The 20,642-nt window shown below is 42.1% G+C and overlaps 2 protein-coding genes across 3 annotated transcripts; one reads left to right on the top strand and one right to left on the bottom strand.

The window, feature by feature from the left end:
* The first annotated feature begins 297 nt into the window (after positions 1-297).
* On the top strand, positions 298-10,870 carry LOC109898706 (branched-chain-amino-acid aminotransferase, cytosolic-like). Of its 2 annotated transcripts, none has more exons than XM_031827863.1 (11): positions 298-395; positions 4,173-4,244; positions 4,730-4,930; positions 5,181-5,291; positions 5,399-5,518; positions 5,892-6,055; positions 6,562-6,704; positions 8,412-8,497; positions 8,676-8,816; positions 8,914-8,988; positions 9,148-10,870. In XM_031827863.1, the coding sequence occupies exons 1-11, from the start codon at positions 378-380 to the stop codon at positions 9,187-9,189; spliced, it is 1,173 nt and encodes a 390-aa protein (XP_031683723.1). In that variant the 5' UTR covers positions 298-377; the 3' UTR covers positions 9,190-10,870. The 2 variants fall into 2 exon arrangements, with proteins under 2 accessions (XP_031683723.1, XP_031683724.1); XM_031827864.1 differs by having other exon boundaries at positions 353-395; positions 4,560-4,930.
* A 133-nt stretch (positions 10,871-11,003) lies between these two features.
* Positions 11,004-18,337, bottom strand: LOC109898700 (interferon-induced 35 kDa protein homolog). The gene is made up of 10 exons (XM_020493795.2): positions 18,150-18,337; positions 17,750-17,786; positions 17,592-17,669; positions 13,638-13,796; positions 13,343-13,459; positions 13,080-13,227; positions 12,897-13,006; positions 12,493-12,679; positions 12,216-12,325; positions 11,004-11,789 (listed from the first exon to the last, which is right to left on the bottom strand). Exons 2-10 carry the CDS (start codon positions 17,759-17,761, stop codon positions 11,580-11,582), a joined length of 1,131 nt encoding a protein of 376 aa, XP_020349384.2. The 5' UTR covers positions 17,762-17,786; positions 18,150-18,337; the 3' UTR covers positions 11,004-11,579.
* Between the last annotated feature and the right edge of the window lie 2,305 nt (positions 18,338-20,642).

The following is a 20,642-nucleotide window of genomic DNA, read 5'->3' as shown; positions in this document are numbered from 1 at the left end:
GATGGCAGAGATTCTTCACGCCTATGTCATCTTCAACAACACACTGCTGTGCTGACTATTACCATCTTCCATTATAATTTGCTGTGTATTTTATTAACAATGAATTCAGTATTCATACCAGCATGTCTTCAGATGATGTCTTTATTTCGTGTAAAGGTAAAATAGCCTTGAAATTCAATGGAATTTGCAAACCTATTATTGCACAATTTACAAATGAAATATATAAGAAATATATATCAGATACGAATTTGTTTTATTATTTTAATCTCAAGAACATTGTTATTATGGCAAGGTCCAATACGGAACGCAAATGACCACCGTTTATAGAATTTGATCCCACACGGACACATTTACCATTCATTAGCTACGTTGCGGCGATGGCAGCTCTGAGGACGGTGAGTCCAAAGATCACTCTCTTTTATCGCTATTGTCTGTTTATCTCGATCGTCTCTGTAAATAGTTAACAATGCGGGGCTAATGTGTTGAACAAGTAAGAGTTAATGGACCTCCACTATTTACTTGTTTAACTGATGTGCTACTCGTCCCGCGCTGCTTTACCTTCAGTCTATCAGCTACCCAGGCGCAGCTACTGCATTTGGTGACGTTATTCATGTTGGCAGTGTCGACATAATGCGTGCAGTCACAGATTAATAGGCCTAGTGGTGTTTTTGCGCCAGTATTTGGAGCGGGGGTGATAAATAAATGTGTGGCGTAAAAATACGATCTTTAACAGATTTGAAATCTTATGCAAATAACATTGCAGTAATGAATATTTAGGGTGGATTACATTATTCCGAATCTTTAGCCAGTCAGAAACTACAGATGTAAGCTTTTAACATGTGAAAGGTGTTTTTTTACGATAAAAGCGAAATCTCAATGCATGGAAATACAGTGTCAAATTACGTTTCATTGCAAAGAGGTGGTTTTCCCTAGAAATGACATGCCTGCTATGAGGTGTTGGCTATGTCTCCAACACACACACACACACACACACACACACTTTGCATACCTTCACCAGACAGGCCAAAACATACAGTACCAGTCAAACGTTTGGACACCTACTCATTCAAAGGTTTTAATACATTTTTACTATTGTAGATTTTCTACATTGTAGATTAATAGTGAAGACATCAACTATGGAATAACACACAATATGGAATAATGTAGTAACCTAAAAAAGTGTTAAACAGATCAGAATATATTTGAGATTCTTCGAAGTAGCCTCCCTTTGCAGCATTGCACATTCTTGGCATTCTCTCAACCAGCTTCATGAGGTAGTCACCTGGAATGCATTTCAATTAACAGGTGTACCTTGTTAAAAGTGCATTTGTGGAATTTCTTTCCTTCTTAATGTGTGTGAGCCAATCAGTTGTGTTGTGACAAGGTACAGGTGGCATACAGAAGATGCCAAGTCCATATTATGGCAAGAACAGCTCAAATAAGCAAAGAGAAACAACAGTCCATCATTACTTTAGGACATCAAGGTCAGTCAATCTGGAAAATTTCAAGAACTTTGAAAGTTACTTCAAGTGCAGTCGCAAAAACCATCAAGCGCTATGATGAAACTGGCTCTCATGAGGATCGCCACAGGAAAGGAAGACCCAGAGTTACCTCTGCTGCAGAGGATAAGTTCATTAGAGTTAACTGCACCTCCGATTGCAGCCCAAATAAATGCTTCACAGAGTTCAAGTAACAGACACATCTCAACATCAACTGTTCAGAGGAGACTGAGTGAATCAGGCCTTCATGGTGGAATTGCTGCAATGAACCAACTACTAAAAGGACATCAATAATAAGAAGAGACTTGATGAGACCAAATTTGAGATTTTTGGGTCCAACCGCCGTGTCATTGTGAGACGCAGAGTAGGTGAACTGATGATCTCTGCATGTGTGGTTCCCACTGTGAAGCATGTAGGAGATGTGATGGTGTGGGGGTGCTTTGCTGGTGACACTGTCGGTGATTCATTTAGAATTCAAGGCATACTTAACCAGCATGGTTACCGCAGCATTATGCAGCGATACACCATTCCATCTGGTTTGGGCTTAGTCCCACTATCATTTGTTTTTCAACAGGACAATAACCCAAAACAAACCTCCAGGTTGTGTGTAAGGGGTTCCAATTCATCCCAAAGTTGTTCGATGGGGTTGAGGTCAGGGCTCTGTGCAGGCCAGTCAAGTTCTTCCACACCGATCAACAAACCAGTTCTGTATGGACCACACTTTGTCATGCTGAAACTGGAAAGAGCCTTCCCCAAACTGTTGCCACAAAGTTAGAAGCACATAATCGTCTACAATGTCATTGTAGGCTGTAGCATTAAGATTTCCCTTAATTGGAACTAAGGGGCCTAGCCCGAACCATTATTCCTCCTCCGCCAAACTTTACAGTTGGCACTATGCATTGGGGCAGGTAGCGTTCTCCTGGCATTGGCCAAACACAGATTTGTCCATCGGACTGCCAGATGGTGAAACGTGATTAATCACAACAGCGAATGCGTTTCCGCTGCTTCAGAGTCCAATGGCGGCAAGCTTTACACCACTCCAGCATTGCACATGGTGATTTTAGGCTTGTGTGCGGCTGCTCGGTCATGGAAACCCATTTCATGAAGCTCCCAACGAACAGTTCTTGTGCTGTCGTTGCTTCCAGTGGCAGGTTGGAACTCGGTTGTCAGTTAAGAACACATTCTTATTTTCAATGACGGCCTAGGAACGGTGGGTTAACTGCCTCGTTCAGGTGCAGAAAGACAGATTTTCACCTTGTCAGCTCGGGGGATCCAATCTTGGACTAGTTAACTGTACGGTTGCAACGCAATAACGACCTGCCTCTCTCTCGTTGCACTCCACAAGGAGTCTGCCTGTTACGCAAATGCAGTAAGCCAAGGTAAGTTGCTAGCTAGCATTAAACGTATCTTATAAAAAACAATCAATCATAATCACTAGTTAACTACACATGGTTGATGATATTACTAGATATTATCTAGCGTGTCCTGTGTTGCATATAATCTGACTGAGCATACAAGTATATCTAAGTATCTGACTGAGCGGTGGTAGGCAGAAGCAGGCGCGTAAACATGAATTCAAACAGCACTTTCGTGCGTTTTGCCAGCAGCTCTTCGTTGTGCATCAAGCATTGCGCTGTTTATGACTTCAAACCTATCAACTCCGAGATGAGGCTGGTGTGACCGAAGCGGCTGGCTAGTTAGCGCGCGTGAATAGCGTTTCAAACTTCACTCGCTCTGAGCCTTGGGGTGGTTGTTTCCCTTGCTCTGCATGGGTAATGCTGCTTCAATGTGGTGGCTGTTGTCGTTGTGTTGCTGGTTCGAGCGAGGAGAGGGACGGAAGCTATACTGTTACACTGGCAATACTAAAGTGCCTATAAGAACATCCAATAGTCAAAGGTTAATGAAATACAAATGGTATAGAGGGAAATAGTCCTATAATAACTACAACCTAAAACTTCTTACCTGGGAATATTGAAGACTCATGTTAAAAGGAACCACCAGCTTTCATATGTTCTCATGTTCTGAGCAAGGAACTGAAACGTTAGCTTTCTTACATAGCACATATTGCACTTTTACGTTCTTCTCCAACACTTTGTTTTTGCATTATTTAAACCAAATTGAACATGTTTCATTATCTACTTGAGGCTAAATTGATTTTATTGATGTATTATATTAAGTTAAAATAAGTGTTCATTCAGTATTGTTGTAATTGTCATTATTACAAATACTTTTTTTTTTTTTTTTTTTTTTTTTTTTAAATCGACCGATTAATCGGTATCGGCTTTTTTTGACCCTCCAATAATCAGGTATCGGTGTCGAAAAATCATAAATCGGTCGACCTCTAGTGTGTGTATATATTATTAGTGTATTTACAGCCTACTGCTTTGCTCCAGCTGTCCCTTACACAGTGCAGGTACTGAACAGTATCTATATATATATATATATATATATATTTTTTTTTTTTAACGTCACAACAGACACGTGTGGTGCTTTACATTTATCTAGAAGAGGGACAACATTGTCACCTTGGTTGTGAAGGCAAGTTTCCAGTGTGAGAGTAGATTGTATTACAAGGCTCTTAGTAGGTTATTTGTCATAATGTGAATTCTGATAGCCTATATTCTTTTAACTTTACCGAGATTATTAAATGTAATGTTTTCTCTTGTTTATTAGGCACTTCATGGACGGTTCATTCAAGCCATCCCCTACTCTTTGGGGTCGTTGCGGTTTGCCAGCTCATTCAAGGTAATATATAAAGGAGAAGTAATGACCAGACACCTGAGACAGTTTCCTGAGTCAATGTATTACTCTCTGTTGTCTGAGTCATCACAACCCCCAACACAGGAGGTTTTTAGGAGCTTGGCATGACTCTGAGGCATGGCTGTTATTAACAGAGGCCGGCTGAAGCTTGTTTACAGGTAGAAGTGTCATTTGGCACGTGTTCAGTAGCCTACCAGTCAGCCCGGGGTTCTTTGATCAAACTTTTTCTTAGTCCACCACGTGACTCTGTACCCTTTCTTCCCTTCTCTCACTTCCTTGTGCTTTGATTATTTAATTCAGTTTAATTTAAGTGCTTAATTGGCTCCCAAGACTACCATTAATTTCCGCTCCAAGCAAGCCCTTTCATTACAATAAAGAAAATCATTGTGTTCGGCCCTCGCTCTGTTCCTTTCCCCTCCTCGTCTGTCTGTCCGTCTGTCTCTTCTGCTCCGCCCCGCTTCCTCTCTCAGGCCGCAGACCTCACTATCGAGCGCAACACTGCGGGGAAGCCCAAGCCAGACCCCGCCTCCCTGGTGTTTGGCAAGCAGTTTTCAGACCACATGCTGACCATCTATTGGTCAGAGAAAGAGGGCTGGAAGGTTCCCCAGATCAAGCCCTTTCAGAACCTGTCGCTGCACCCTGCCACCTCTGCCCTGCACTACTCCATAGAGGTGAGAGAAGGAGCCATAGTGCAGACATAGGAGACATTTGGCTATGTTAGCCTCGTAAAACCAGACAGACGTCGCAATAGTTCACATTCTGTTTCATAAAGGAAATGTGAGCGCAGTGGTCAATTTGCCTGACGAGGCTAGCACTGTCTTACTGAGACCTCGGTCCTTGATACAAGTCACCTAGCTTATTCTTTCAGAGATGGTTCATTCTGCCAGATGTATGAACAGTATGTCTGTGTCTGTCTCTCAGCTGTTTGAGGGCATGAAGGCGTTCAGAGGAGTGGACAATCACATCCGTCTGTTCAGACCCAACCTGAACATGGAGAGGATGCACCGCACTGCTGACCGCAGCTGTCTCCCTGTGAGTCTCTCTCAGACCTGGTCCTGAAGAACCCGGGTTCTGGTTTTCCACTCAATTGAACTGAACCAAGTAGTTACAGGTCCTCTGTCCCTCCCGTCTCTGTGTAGTTGTTTGATAAGGTGGAGCTGTTGGAGTGCATCAGGAAGCTGGTGGAGGTGGACCAGGACTGGGTCCCCTACTCCCTAGACGCCAGCCTCTACATCAGACCCACCTACATTGGGATTGAGGTGAGCACTGCCCCCCCTCTCACAGACACAGGAGACAGTCTCCATGATTTCACATTGGGGGGCAGGTAGCCTAGTGGTTAGAGCGTTGGGCCAGTAACCGAAAAATTGCTAGATCGAATCCCTGAGCTGACAAGGTAAAAATCTGTCGTTCTGCCCCTGAACAAGGCAGTTAACCCACTGTTCCTAGGCCGTCATTGTAAATAAGAACTGGTTCTTAACTGACTTGCCTAGTTAAATAAAAAAAATGATCATATCTATTTTTTAACCATCTACACTTAGGTCCTAGGTAGGCCCTAGGTAGTGACATAGCGCTGTCACTGTTTCCTCCAGTAACACCCCTCTCCTTCCTCCCCTCTCCCCCTCCTGGCCTTAGCCTTCCCTGGGTGTGTCGAGGTCCAGCCAAGCCCTACTATTTTGCATCGTGGGTCCTGTAGGGCCCTACTTTACCACAGGGGCCTTTAGCCCAGTCTCTCTGCTGGCAGACCCAAGCTATGTCAGGGCCTGTAGAGGGGGGGTCGGAGCCTACAAGATGGGGGGGTGAGTATCACACTTTAACACACACACACACACACACACTTCCAAGTAGAAGTGACCGAACAATTTACGAAAGCAATAATGGGTTGCTTTGTTGCGTTGGAATTTCCAAAAAACGAGAGTGGTTTCTTAATAGCTTATTAGCTATATAACAACTCTTGTATAACGTCATGGAATTATCAAGATATGGTCTGACTCTGGGGCCCCAAGTTTACTTCTGAATAGAGACAGTTTGAGGCTTATAATGTAATTGTTTAGCTATTTTAACCATGCACATTCCTCTAGATTACAAAATGTTGGCTGCATGGTACCTGAACATGAACTTAATGTCCTGTTTGCCCTCTGGTAGCCATGTTGTTTGACCTCTCTCACAAGGTCAGACCCCCCAGCAGGAGGAGCTGTGTTTCCAAGGGAGCTGCCTTCTGAAACGAAATTTTCCACCATCCCTCCTCTCTCCCATGTCTATTCCTCCCCTTCACTCTCATACTTTCCATCTCTCTCTCTGTCAGTAACTATGGGCCTACTATATCAGTGCAGAATGAGGCCATAAAGCAGGGCTGTCAGCAGGTCCTGTGGCTGTATGGAGAGCAGGAGGAGATCACAGAGGTCGGCACCATGAACCTCTTCATCTACTGGACAAATGAGGGAGGAGGTCTGTTTCACTGTCTATCGTCTGTACGGCGCCTTCAGGATGTATTCACAACCCTTGACTTTTTCCAAATGTTGTTGTGTTACAGCCGGAATTTAAAATGGAATAAATTGAGATTTTATCACTGGTGTACACACAATAGGCCAGTGATAATGTCAAAGTAAAATTAATTACAAATTAAAATCCGAAACGTCTTGAGTCAATAACTATTCAATCCCTGGCAAGCCTAAATAAATTCAAGTCACATAAGTTGCATGGACTCACTCTGTGTGCAATAATAGTAATCAACATGATTTATTAATGATTTCTTCATCTCTGTACCCCACACATACAGATAATTGTAAGGTCCTTCAGTTGAGCAGTGAATTTCAAACACAAAGACCAGGGAGGTTTTCCAATGCCTCGCAAAGAAGGGCACCTATTGGTAGACACTGAATATCCCTTTGAGCATGGTAAAGTTAGTAATTACACTTTGGATGGTGAATCAATACACCCAGTCAAACAAAGATGTAGGCGTCCCTCCTAACTCAGTTGCCGGAGAGGAAGGAAACCGCTTTGGGATTTCAACACGAGGCCAATGGTGACTTTAAAACAGTTACAGAGTTTAATGACTGTAATTAGGATACCACTGAGGATTAATCTACAACTATGTAGTTACTCCACAATACTAGCCTAAATGACAGAGTGAGGGAAAAGGAAGCCTGTATGAATAAAATATTCTAAAACATTCATCCGGTTTGCAACAAGGCACTTAAGTAATACAGCAAAATATGTGGCAAAGCAATTCACTTTTTGTCCTAAATACAAAATGTTGTGTTTAAGGCAAATCCAATACAACACATTACTGAGTACCACTCCATATTGTCAAGCATAGTGATGGCTGTATCATGTTATGGGTATGCTTGTAATTGTTAAGGACTGGGGAGGTTTTCAGGATAAAAAAATAAATGGAGCTAAGCACAGGTAAAATCCTAGAGGAAAACCTGGTTCAGTCTGCTTTCCACCAGACACTGGGTGATGAATTCACCTTTCAGCAGGACAATAACCTACAACACAAGGCCAACTCTACCTCAAAATAAGACTGTCAATGTTTGAGTAGCCGAGTTACAGTTTTGACTTACATCTACTTGAAAATCTATGGCAGGACCTGAAAGTGGTTGTCTAGCAATGATCAACAACCAATTTGACAGAGCTTGAAGAATTTTGAAAAGAATAATGGGCAAATGTTGCACAATCCAGGTGGGGAAATCTCTTAGAGACTTACCCAGAAAGACTCATTCACAGCTGTAATAACTGCCGAAGTTGCTTCGACAAAGTATTGACTCGGGTATGTACACGTAAATGAGATTTCTGTATTTAATTTTCAATACATTTGTAAAAATGTGCTTCACTTTGTCATTGTGGGGTATTATGTGTAGATTGAGAGATTTTTCAAAAATATTTAATCCATTTTGAATGAAGGCACACACAAAAATGCAGACTAGGTGAAGGGGTATGAATACTTTCTGAAGGTACCGTATGTCTGTTTGACTGTCTCTAGTCTGTATGTCTGTTTGTTTGCTTAGTGTCTGCCTGAACTGTCAAAATAGGCTGTGTCAGTGCTTCCCCCTGTTGGATGTTAATGTTCAACTTGAAATGTTGAATTCTGTTCAACTCCAAACAACAGTGTACAGCTTATGTATGTGAGTAAGAGTACCTGTTTGTATGCAGAGAGAGAGTTGCTGACTCCTCCTCTAGATGGCATCATTCTCCCAGGAGTCACCAGACAGTCTCTGCTAGACCTGGCCAGAGAATGGGTAAGTAGGGGAGGAAGAGGGAGGTTATAATGGGAAAAGATGAGTTATTTGAGAACCAATAGAGAGGATTTAAGACCAGTGTAATCCATTGACATAGAAGACAGAAGATGGTTAGCAGAATTATTTTATTGGGATTCTAGTGATGCACAGTCATACGGACTTGTTTTGTTTCCTTCAGGGAGAGTTCAAAGTGACAGAGCGCACCATGGGCATGAAGGAGCTGCTCGGTGCTCTGGACTCAGGCAGGATTACGGAGGTGTTTGGTGCCGGGACGGCGTGTGTGGTCTGTCCTGTCGGCAGCCTGCTCTACAAAGGGAAGGTAACCACAAGCCTTGGTGTATTTACATTTTTCTGAAAACCTTTTGTTTTGCCCTCAAACAAAATGCTCCAGATTTATTTTCTCTCCCCTCCCTCAGACCTACCAAATTCCTACAATGCAGAATGGTCCAGACCTGGCCAAGCGATTCCACAAAGAGCTGACAGACATGCAGGTAAGCAGGTCTGCCCTAATGCTTGCTTTGACCCTTTAAACAGAGTACTTCCCTCCGATATGAATTAGAACTAAATACATTTAGCTCTAAGCAACAAAAATAAAGATGTTCTTTTTTTTTGGCTTCCACTCTTCACTTCTGGCGCCATCCACTCCTCAGTATGGCCGGAAACAGAGTGAATGGGCACCACTGGTCGTTTAATTGGCAGTTTGCACATGCCAATCATATCGCGACCAGTCCCCCCGCTCCATCTTCAAGACCAGCAGTTTCAGCACAACCCATAATGCACTCCTTCTGATAGGCTGGCAGACCGGCAGAGATGAACAGGTCACGTCTGTTACTCTTGGTGTTTCTGCGGGGACTTGTAAAGGGATAGGGTTATTCGGTCATTCAAATGTTGCAACTTGCATGGAATACCGACAGTTACACAATACTGTAGAAGTAATGCTGTGAAACGGCCGCAGCCTCGGTTCAACCAACCTAGTCTAGTCTGTATTTCTGTGTTAGGAACAAAGTCTTCTTCCTATTCAGTCCTTTATCATACTGTAGCACAGGTTACAGAAGAAATCGTCCTCCAAGCTTTTTAATAAACACTACATGAGATGGTCTATAGGATTGTCCATGCTATTAGACACAAAATGATGTATTGTTGTAATAGTTTAAATATGCAATACTATTGTAGGGGATTACTGGTAAGTTATTGGTCATTTGCAATATGGGAATAACTTTTCCAGGTACTTAATAGGAACAATTGAGTGTTAGACATTTTCACTGGCTGACATCATAAGGAATATGTTGACTGTACTATTATTGTTAAGTGACTGTAGGAACGGATCAGATCAAAACCACGTCACAGGATTTGTTACTTTCTAAATGTCACTCTATAACCTGAGGAAGTAGAATATGATTTAAAATACTTTTTGTTGTTGTAGAACCTATGTATATCAGGCCAGGAATACAAATGGATATATATATATATACCATATTGACACCAGAGGTGCTTTTCAACAATCTCCTAGAAATGAGTTTACTGACCTTAGTTTGATTTAAGTCAAGTGTGCATGTGTGTGACTGAGCAGAAGAAAGTCAGTCGAGTGATCGCGTGTCTTTCTGGATTGGAAAGATGCCACTAAGAAAGTGATGTTGAAAAGATTGAGATTAAAATGGAGAGGTCCAAGTGAACTCAAGCATGCACAAAGAGGTTAGCTATAGCTACATGATATACTTAAGCAATAAGGCCCGAGGTATATGGCCAATATACCATGGCTAAGGGCTGTTCATATGCGCAACGCAGAGTGCCTGGATTCAGCCCTTTAGTTGTGATATATGGGCCATATATCACAAACCCGAGGTGCCGTATTACTATTAATAACTGGTTACCAACTTAATTAGAGCAGTAAAAATACATGTTTTGTCATATCCGTGGTATACGGTCTGATAAACCACGGCTGTCAGCCAACCAGTTTATAATGTAGACTTCAAGAGTATGAGAGAGACCACGTTCAATAGATGCTATAGACTGTCTGACTTCCGCACTAGGTTGTGTGTAATCATTATGTAAACTTAAGGTAACAATGAGTAGTTATTTGTCTGTGGGTTTTTCTTGTCAATTGGAACAACCGTCTTCCCAATTATTAACTGTATATCCAGGTTTATGTCCTCACCCTGCTGCTTTCCTTTCTATTCATGTATTTGCCTCTTTCATATCGCTTGGTTTTCTCCATGCCTCCCTAAGTGCCTGACCGGGTGTGTGGACTGTCGTTGTCCTGTGGATCTAACTTGTTTTTAGTGGTTGTACTAGGCTATCCTGCTGGATCTTTGTGTTTTTGTTGTGGGACATTGTTACTAGATTTTTTACAATAAACTCCATCTGTGTTCCATTGTCTGACTGGGTGTGATTTTGCTAAACAATGTACTGCTTTGATGCTCATGCACTTTACGCGATTAAAACTTAAATCTCACATTGTCAGTGTAGTCCCTTCTCAGTAATACTGAACGAACCACACACACCATCGTAATGTTTGACTTGGTCCATTGGACAGACTTTATTACAATCACTGATTCTACCGTACAGGATCATTCAATACTAAGAATGACAGAAAGCAATAGAATACCACGATTATAGAACACTAAATTGTGACAGCTGTAGAATACGGATTCCTTCTAAACGTTATCTTTAAGTTATCTAAATTAGTCTTGTCAAGCATAATTTACATTTCTTTGGCAACTTCATTTTGTTCTGAATATTTTTTCTTCACTAAGAACATTTCACACAAAATTATCTGCATACATAAATCAGAAATTCTATATAAATAGATGGTTCTACCAAATTATGTTTTGAAACAGGTATCCCAGAAAAGACAATATTAGACACGATGTAAACTCAGGGGTTGGCACTGTGCCAAAGCTTTTGACTAAGATTAGCATTTGGTTGAAAGATTGCAATTGAGATCATACCTCTATGCTGATAGCAGGCCAGGATTAGATCCCCAGGCTGGATTTAACTGATCCTGTACTGAGATGGGATAGATGAGCAGCAATAGAAAGGTGTCTGAGCTCACTAGGGGGAGGGCTATCAGTGCCTGGCCCTCTCACTGGCTCTGGTCTTCAGTGGGACAGTCCTCCTCGAACAGGGCCAGGGTGTGCTGCCCCAGAGGGTTGTAGAGGAAGGCGTCCACCTCTCCCCCACCGTTACTGGTCTTCTGGAAGTGGATCTCCAGCAGGTCCTGCAGGTTCTCCTGCTCCATGACGGCAGGGATGCCAGTCAGCAGCACAGTACGCCCACACGCTGACAGCCGTGTCTGGTAGAGGGGCGAGAAGGATCAGATTGGAGGATATCGCCTTACTGCAGACAGCTTCTAGACACTAATGGTTGGACTAGATTGTCTGTAAGTCCCAAACAATGAGTTGAGCACCTATTATCTAGTGTAAAGGGCCTTGAGTTTCGAGGTGAGGTAATGTGGAAACCAATATGTAAACATGTACATTACTTTAGCTTAACCCTGGAATTATAATTGTATAACAATCCCATTGTAGTAACTTTTAACCAAATTTGAATGGGTGCACCACAGACTGAAACTGTACGGTTTATAACATTACTCTCTGAATTGATGATTTCACTAGGCATAAAGGTATTTCTGCTGATAGTGTAGCTTGCTTATTTTATAGTCTGGTTGTCATGAAGTTAAAGGGATAAACTCATGGCCATGAACATGCAATCTGCTTACCTGGAAACTTGTGATCTCTCCGTTCAGAAATGGAGTCACCTTCACACTGTGCTTCCTCCCTTTCTCAAACTCCACATCGTGGTACAGCTTGTCAGCCAGGCCTTTGGCAACTGTGGTAAACAATGCACAGTATGCTCAGTTAATCAAAAGTTGTACATTTCTAATTATATAAAGTCAGAAGGAATGGACAGAAATAACAATATGAAAATTAATTATTCTGAGCTTTTTCCCTTTATGAAGAAAATGACATTTTCCAACAGGAACTTGACTTGCGTACTATTGTTTTCTGTAAAAGTGATGACCACGTTGCCAGAATCATGCAACATGTCAGAGTCATCCACCTCCCCCCCTCCATTCTTGCTCTTGGCAAAGTGGATCTCCAGTTTGTCGAGCAAGCGGTCCTCCCCGACCTTCTTGGGCAGGTTGGAAACCAGGATACGGCGGGAACATACCTCGGTGTCCATCTGAGGTAGAGAGACAGGTGCACACACAGACACTGGTTCACACAAAGGAATGCAATGACATACATACAATAAACTAACTGGATGTAATCCAAGTTATTCTGCACATGACACTCTTCATAACAGAGCCACAGTTGTTCAGGCCCTTGTATTGCACTCATTACATCATCTTCCTGACACCTAAACACTAGTAAATGGAGATGGGTCTCTGTGGTTGTACCTCTACTTGACAGGGCACCAGCAGCTGTACAAGCTTGGCCTCCAGAGTGATGGCACAATCCCCATCCAGATCCACCTTATGCTCCCTCAGGCTCAGGATCTTCTGGGCCACTGTGGAGGAAAGGCGGTATAATAACCACAGAAATAAAATAGGTGCTAGACAGAGTAAAGGTTTCGGTCTTACCTTCCTCATCCTCAAAAGTGATCAGTGCAGTGCCCTCCTCCATTGGATACACTATATGTGGCTTCACATTAAAATGGAGTGTGTTTGCGCCATCACCCGTTTCTCCAGTGAACACAACCTTCTTTTCAGGCACTGCAGCAGTAGACACCTAAAACCGAGAGAGACCATCTTCAACAGTCAACTAAATCTCAACACACCTACTACAGTACACAGCCACACCAAGACTAATAATACAGCTCCTGAGTTTTGGGGTGTGGCCCTACATCAGTCTGCTGCTTGAGGTGGTGGGCGCTCTCCTCCTCAAGCTGCAGTTCTTCCTCTGCTCTCTGGATCTCCCTCTTCAGTCTGCTCTCCTCATCATGCAGGGCGGCTATCTTCTTCTGCAGAGAAACATTACTCCTATTAGTCATTCAGGCAGAGTACAAAACCTCTATCAAGACATCGCTCAACCCTGCAAAAAGCCACGAAGTATAGGATAAGCAAAATATAGCGATATCCTAAGAAAAAAGTGAATTCTAGTGTTGATCTTCGGTTTAGTGGTTTGAGAGTTTGTCATACCCTTTCAGAGTCTACATCCCTGGCTTGGTTGTTGTCATCCTCTTCCAGAGATATCCTCAGTTTGACTACGCGCTGTCTGAACTGTTTAGCAAGGTCCTCCTGGTCATCCCTGGCTCTGGACAGGTCCTGCTGCTCCTTCAGCAACTGATTGTGTTGAACCTGAGAACACAGATTCTATGAGGCCCTTGAGCCATAGGCTACACTCACCAACGGGATTAAACATGCATTAATTATTACACAGTTGACAAAGCCTCATATATATATATATATATATACACAGACACACTTGAAGTCGGGAGTTTACATACACTTAGGTTGGAATCATTAAAACTTGTTTTTCAACCACTACAAATTTATTGTTAACAAACTATAGTTTTGGAAAGTCGGTTAGGATATCTACTTTGTGAATGACAAGCAATTTTTTAAACAATTGTTTAGACAGATTATTTCAATTATAACTCACTGTATCACAATTACAGTGGGTCAGAAGTTTACATACACTAAGTTGACTGTACTTTTAAACAGCTTGGAAAATTCAAGAAAATGTCAGCGCTTTAGAAGCTACTGATTGACTAATTGACATTTGAGTCAATTGGAGGTGTACCTGTGGATGTATTTCAAGGCCTACCTTCAAACTCAGTGCCTCTTTGCTTGACATCATGTGAAAATCAAAAGAAATCAGCCAAGACCTCAGAAAAGAATGGTAGACCTCCACAAGCCTGGTTCACCCTTGGGAGCAATTTCCAAACACCTGAAGGTACCACATTCATCTGTACAAACAATAGTACGCAAGTATAAACACCATGGCCGTCATACCGCTCAGGAAGGAGATGCATTCCGTCTCCTAGAGATGAACATACTTAGGTGCGAAAAGTGCAAATCAATCCCAGAACAACAGCAAAGGACCTTGTGAAGATGCTGGAGGAAACAGGTACAAAAGTATCTACAGTAAAACGAGTCCTATATCGACATATCCTGAAAGTCCGCTCAGCAAGGAAGAAGCCACTGCTCCAAAACCGCCATAAAAAAGCCAGACTACGGTTTGCAACTGCACATGGGGACAAAGATCATACTTTTTGTAGAAATGTCCTCTGGTCTGATGAAACAAAAATAGAACTGTTTGGCCATAATTACCATCGTTATGATTGGAGGAAAAAGTGGGAGGCTTGCAAGCCAACCGTGAAACACGGGGGTGCTTTGCTGCAGGAGGGACTGGTGCACATCACAAAATAGAGGTCTCATGAGGATGGAAAATTATCTGGATATATTGAAGCAACATCTCAAGACATCAGTCAGGAAGTTAAAGCTTAGTCGCAAATGGGTCTTCCAAATGGACAAAGACCCCAAGCAAGTTCCAAAGTTGTGGCAAAATGGCTTAAGGACAACAAAGTCAAGGTATTGGAGTGGCCATCACAAAGCCCTGACCTCAATCCTATAGAAAATTTGTGGGCAGAACTGAAAAAGCGTGTGAGCAAGGAGGCCTACAAACCTAACTCAGTTACACCAGCTCTGTCAGGAGGAATGGGCCAAAATGCACCCAACTTATTGTGGGAAACCTGTGGAAGACAACCCAAAACGTTTCACTCAGGTTAAAACAATTGAATGGCAATGCTACCAAATACTAATTGAGTGTATGTAAACTTCTGACCCACTGGAAATGTGATGAAAGAAATAAAAGCTGAAATAAATCACTCTACTATTATTCTGGCATTTCACATTCTTAAAATAAAGTGGTGATCCTAACCGACCTAAGACAGGGAATTCTTACTAGGATTAAATGTCAGGAATTGTGAAAAACGGAGTTTAAATGTATTTGGCTAAGGTGTATGTAAACTTCCGACTTTAACTAATATATATATATATATATATATACACACACACACACACACACAGTGGCTTGCTAAAGTATTCACCCCCTTGGCATTTTTCCTATTTTGTTGCCTTACAACCTGGAATTAAAATAGATTTTTTGGGGGGGGTTTGTATCATTTGATTTACACAACATGCCTACCACTTTGAAGATGCAAAATACCCCAAAAAAATAGTGAAACAAACCAGAAATAAGACTAAAAAAATTCTCAACTTGAGCGTGCATAACTATTCACCCCGCCCAAAGTCAATACTTTGTAGAGCCACCTTTTGCAGGAATTATAGCTGCAAGTCTCTTGGGGTATGTCTCCATAAACTTGGTACATTTAGCCACTGGAATTTTTGCCCATTCTTCAAGGCAAAATTGCTCCAGCTCCTTCAAGTTGAATGGGTTCCACTGGTGTACAGAGATGTTTAAATCATACCACAGATTCGCAGTTGGATTAAGGTCTGGGCTTTGACTAGGTCATTCCAAGACATTTCCCCTTAAACCACTCAAGCGTTGCTTTAGCAGTATGCTTAATGTCGTTGTCCAGCTGGAAGGATGAACCTCCATCCATGTCTTAAATCTCTAGAAGACTGAAACAGGAATCTCCCTGTATTAAGCGCCATCTATCATTCCTTCAATTCTGACCAGTATCCCAGCCCCTGCTGATGAAAAACATCCCCACAGCATGATGCTGCCACCACGCTTCACTGTGGGGATGATGTTCTCGGGGTGATGAGAGGTGTTGGGTTTGCGCCAGACATAGCATTTTCATTGATGGCCAAAAAGCTCACTTTTAGTCTCCTCTGACCAGAGTACCTTCTTCCATATGTTTGGGGAGTCTCCCACATTCCTTTTGGATCCATTTTTTTTCTTTAAGCAATGGCTTTTTTCTTGCCAGTCTTCTGTAAAGCCCAGCTCTGTTGAGTCTGTCTTAAAAAGTGGTCCTATGGACAAATACTCCAATCTCCGCTGTTGAGCTTTGCAGCTCTTTCAGGGTTATCTTTGGTCTCTTTGTTGCCTCTCTGATTAATGCCCTCCTTGCCTGGTCTGTGAGTTTTGGTGGGCGGCCCTCTCTTGGCAGCTTTGTTGTGGTGCCATATTCTTTCCATTTTTTAATAATGGATTTAATGGTGCTCCGTGGGATGTTCGAAGTTTCAGATCATTTTTTATAACCTAACCCTGAACTGTATTTCTCCACAACTTTGTCCCTGAACTGTTTGGAGAGCTCCTTGATCTTCATGGTGCCACTTGCTTGGTGATGCCACTTGCTTAGTGGTGTAGCAGACTCTGGGGCCTTTCAGAAGAGGTGTATATATCCTGATATCATGTGGCAGATCATGTGACACAGACTGCACACAGGTGGACTTTATTTAACTAATTATATGACTTCTGAAGGTAATTGGTTGCACCAGATATGATTTAGGGGCTTCGTAGCAATGGGGGTGAATACATATGCATGCACCACTTTTCCGTTTGTATTTTTTTTTAAACAACCATTTTTTTCATTTCACTTCACCAATTTGGACTATTCTGTGTATATCCATTACATGAAATCCAAATAAAAATCCATTTAAATTACTGGTTGTATTGCAACAAAATAGGAAAAATGCCAAGGGGGATGAATACTTATGCAAGGCACTGTATATATATTTTTTATTTATTTATTCTACAATTCAAATGAAACTTTGTATTTGGCGCATGTGACAACAGGTGTAGTAGACCTTACCGTGAAATGCTTACTTAACCAACAATGAGAAAGAGTTAAGAAAATATTTACCAATTATAAAAAGTAACAATAAAATAACAATAATGAGGCTATATACAGGGGGTACCGGTTCAATGTGCAGGTGTACAGGTTAGTCGAGGAAATGTGTACATGTAGGTAGGGATAAAGTGACTATGCATAGATAAACAGCGAGTAGCAGCAGTGTTAAAATGTAAATAGTCCTGGTGGCCATTTCATTGTATTCTGGCTTGGGGGTAGGAGCTGTTAAGGAGCCTTTTGGTCCTAGACTTAGCACTTGGGTACCCTTGCCGTTTTAGCAGAGAGAAATGTCTATGACTTGGGTGACTGGAGTTTCTTTGGTCAAATATACCTTGCATTTGCTGATAGCATTTAGGATTCCATCCAAGGTGTTTTGTGATCCCTGGCTGTCTGTAATTAAGGAGAAATCCTGAAAAACAATTCCATTCCATTAGGTCAGGCCTGTTTACAAAAATGATAAGACTCACTGAAGATTGGGTTCCCCCTTACCTCATCACACATGACTGTCGGAGAAATTGACGCTAATCTGTAAAGAGTATAAAATGTCGTGGAAAATGTGAAGTAGGCCCAATTTATAATGAAAAAGAGCTGTGACAGATCAAAAGACCAATTACTGGAAAAAATATCAGAGTTGGACTTGCTGTCTAAACGCAGCCAACGTCTCCACTGACTAGTGTAGGTTACACTTTATAAAATGCGTTCGGTATTCATATAGCTACACATTCCTTTTTGAGTCGGTCCGACTTTCAACGCGTCCAAGTACCATTGACCGTTCATTTGAAGTCTTTAACAAAAAAGTATGACTCTTAACACATATCCAATCTATTTTAAATTAAAACATTCATTTAGTTACGATTTTATAGAAGACAAAGCGGAGTCAACAACTTACTGTAGTTAGCTGTTGTGAAGTGGTACGTCTTCTTTTTCTTTCAGTTTCAGTTTCTTCAAAACGAGACGGCAGATTTCGACAAGAGGTAGGCGCTTGGGTAGCCAGCACAGCACTCAATACACCAGCTTTTACTGAGTATACATACAGTTGAAGTCGGAAGTCGACACACACCTTAGTCGACGACACACACACACACACATTTAAACTCAGTTTTTCACAGTTCCTGACATTTAATCCTAGTAAAAAAGTCCCTGTTTTAGGTCAGTTAGGAACACCACTTTATTATAAGAATGTGAAAAGTCAGAATAATAGTAGAGTGATTTATTTCAGCATTTCTTTTTTTCATCACATTCCCCGTGGGTCAGAAGTTAACATATACTCAATTAGTATTTGGTAGCATTGCCTTTAAATTGTTTAACTTGGGTCAAACTTTTCGGGTATCCTTCCACAAGCTTCCACAATAAGTTGGGTGAATTTTGGCCCATTCCTCCTGACAGAGCTGGTGTAACTGAGTCAGGTTTGTAAGCCTCCTTGCTCACACACACTTTTTCAGTTCTGCCCACAAATTGTCTATGGGGTTGAGGTCAGTTTGTGATGGCCACTCTAATACCTTGAGACTTTGTTGTCCTGAAGCCATTTTGCCACAACTTTGGAAGTAAGCTTGGGGTCATTGTCCATTTGGAAGACCCATTTGTGACCAAGCTTTAACTTCCTGACTGATGTCTTGAGATGTTGCTTCATTATATCCAGATAATTTTCCATCCCCATGCCATCTATTGTGTGAAGTGCACCAGTCCCTCCTGCAGCATAGCACCCCCACAACATGATGCTGCCACCCCCATGCTTCACATTTGGGATGGTGTTCTTTGGTTTGCAAGCCTCCCCTTTTTCCTCCAAACATAATGATGGTCATTATGGCCAAACAGTTCTATTTCTGTTTCATCAGACCAGAGGACATTTCTCCAAAAACTACGATCTTTGTCCGCATGTGCAGTTGCAAACCGTAGTCTGGCTTTTTTTATGGCGGTTTTGGAGCAGTGGCTTCTTCCTTGCTGAGCGGCCTTTCAGGACATGTCGATATAGGACTCGTTTTACTGTAGATATAGATACTTTTGTACCTGTTTCCTCCAGCATCTACACAAGGTCCTTTGCTGTTGTTCTGGGATTGATTTACACTTTTCGCACCAAAGTACGTTCATCTCTAGGAGACAGAACGCATCTCCTTCCTGAGCCGTATGATGGCTGTGTGGTCCCATGGTTTTTATACTTGCGTACTATTGTTTGTACAGATGAACATGGTACCTTCAGGCATTTGGAAATTGCTCCCAAGGATGAACCAGAATTGTGGAGGTCTACAATTTATTTCCCTGAGGTCTTGACTGATTTCTTTTGATTTTCCCATGATGTCAAGCAAAGAGGCACTGAGTTTGAAGGTAGGCCTTGAAATACAGCCACAGGTACACCTCCAATTGACTCAAATTATGTCAATTAGCCTATCAGAAGCTTCTAAAGCCATGACATAATTTTCTGGAATTTTCCAAGCTGTTTAAAAGCACAGTCAACTTAGTGTATGTAAACTTCTGACCCACTGGAATTGTGATCCAGGGAATTATTTGAAATAATGAAATAATCTGACTGTAAACAAGTGTTGGAAAAATGACTTGTGTCATGCACAAGTAGATGTCCTAAACGACTTGCCAAAACTATAGTTTGTTAACAAGAAATTTGTGGAGTGGTTGAAAAACGAGTTAATGATTCCAACCTAAGTGTATGTAAACTTCCGATTTCAACTGTATATATAAACTCAGCAAAAAAAGAAACATCCTCTCACTGTCAGCTGTGTTTTTTTTTCAGCAAACCTAACGTGTAAATATTTACATTAACATAACAAGATTCAACAACTGAGACATAAACTGAACAAGTAACAATCAGTATCTGGTGTTGGAAAAATAGCTGCAGGTCACCAGCTGCAGGTCATCTCCTCCTCATGGACTACACCAGATTTGCCAGTTCTTGCTGTGAGATGTTACCCCACTCTTCCACCAAGGCACCTGCAAGTTTCCGGACATTTCTGGGGGGGGAATGGCCCTAGCCCTCACCCTCCAATCCAACAGGTCCCAGACGTGCTCAATGGGATTGAGATCCGGGCTCTTCGCTGGCCATGGCAGAACCCTGACATTCCTGTCTTGCAGGAAATCACGCACAGAACGAGCAGTATGGCTGGTGGCATTGTCATGCTGGAGGGTCATGTCAGGATGAGCCTGCAGGAAGGGTAACACACGAGGGAGGAGGATGTCTTCCCTGTAACGCACAGCGTTGAGATTGCCTGCAATGACAACAACCTCAGTCCGATGATGCTGTGACACCGCCCCAGACCATGACGGACCCTCCACCTCAATCCCGCTCCAGAATACAGGCCTCGGTGTAACGCTCATTCCTTTGACGATTAACAGTGAGACAAAACTGCAACTCGTCAAGTGAAGAGCACTTCTT

Source organism: Oncorhynchus kisutch, linkage group LG6 (assembly GCF_002021735.2).
Source record: "Oncorhynchus kisutch isolate 150728-3 linkage group LG6, Okis_V2, whole genome shotgun sequence".
NCBI classification, from domain to species: Eukaryota; Metazoa; Chordata; class Actinopteri; order Salmoniformes; family Salmonidae; genus Oncorhynchus; species Oncorhynchus kisutch.
This window is presented reverse-complemented; position numbering and strand designations above follow the sequence as displayed.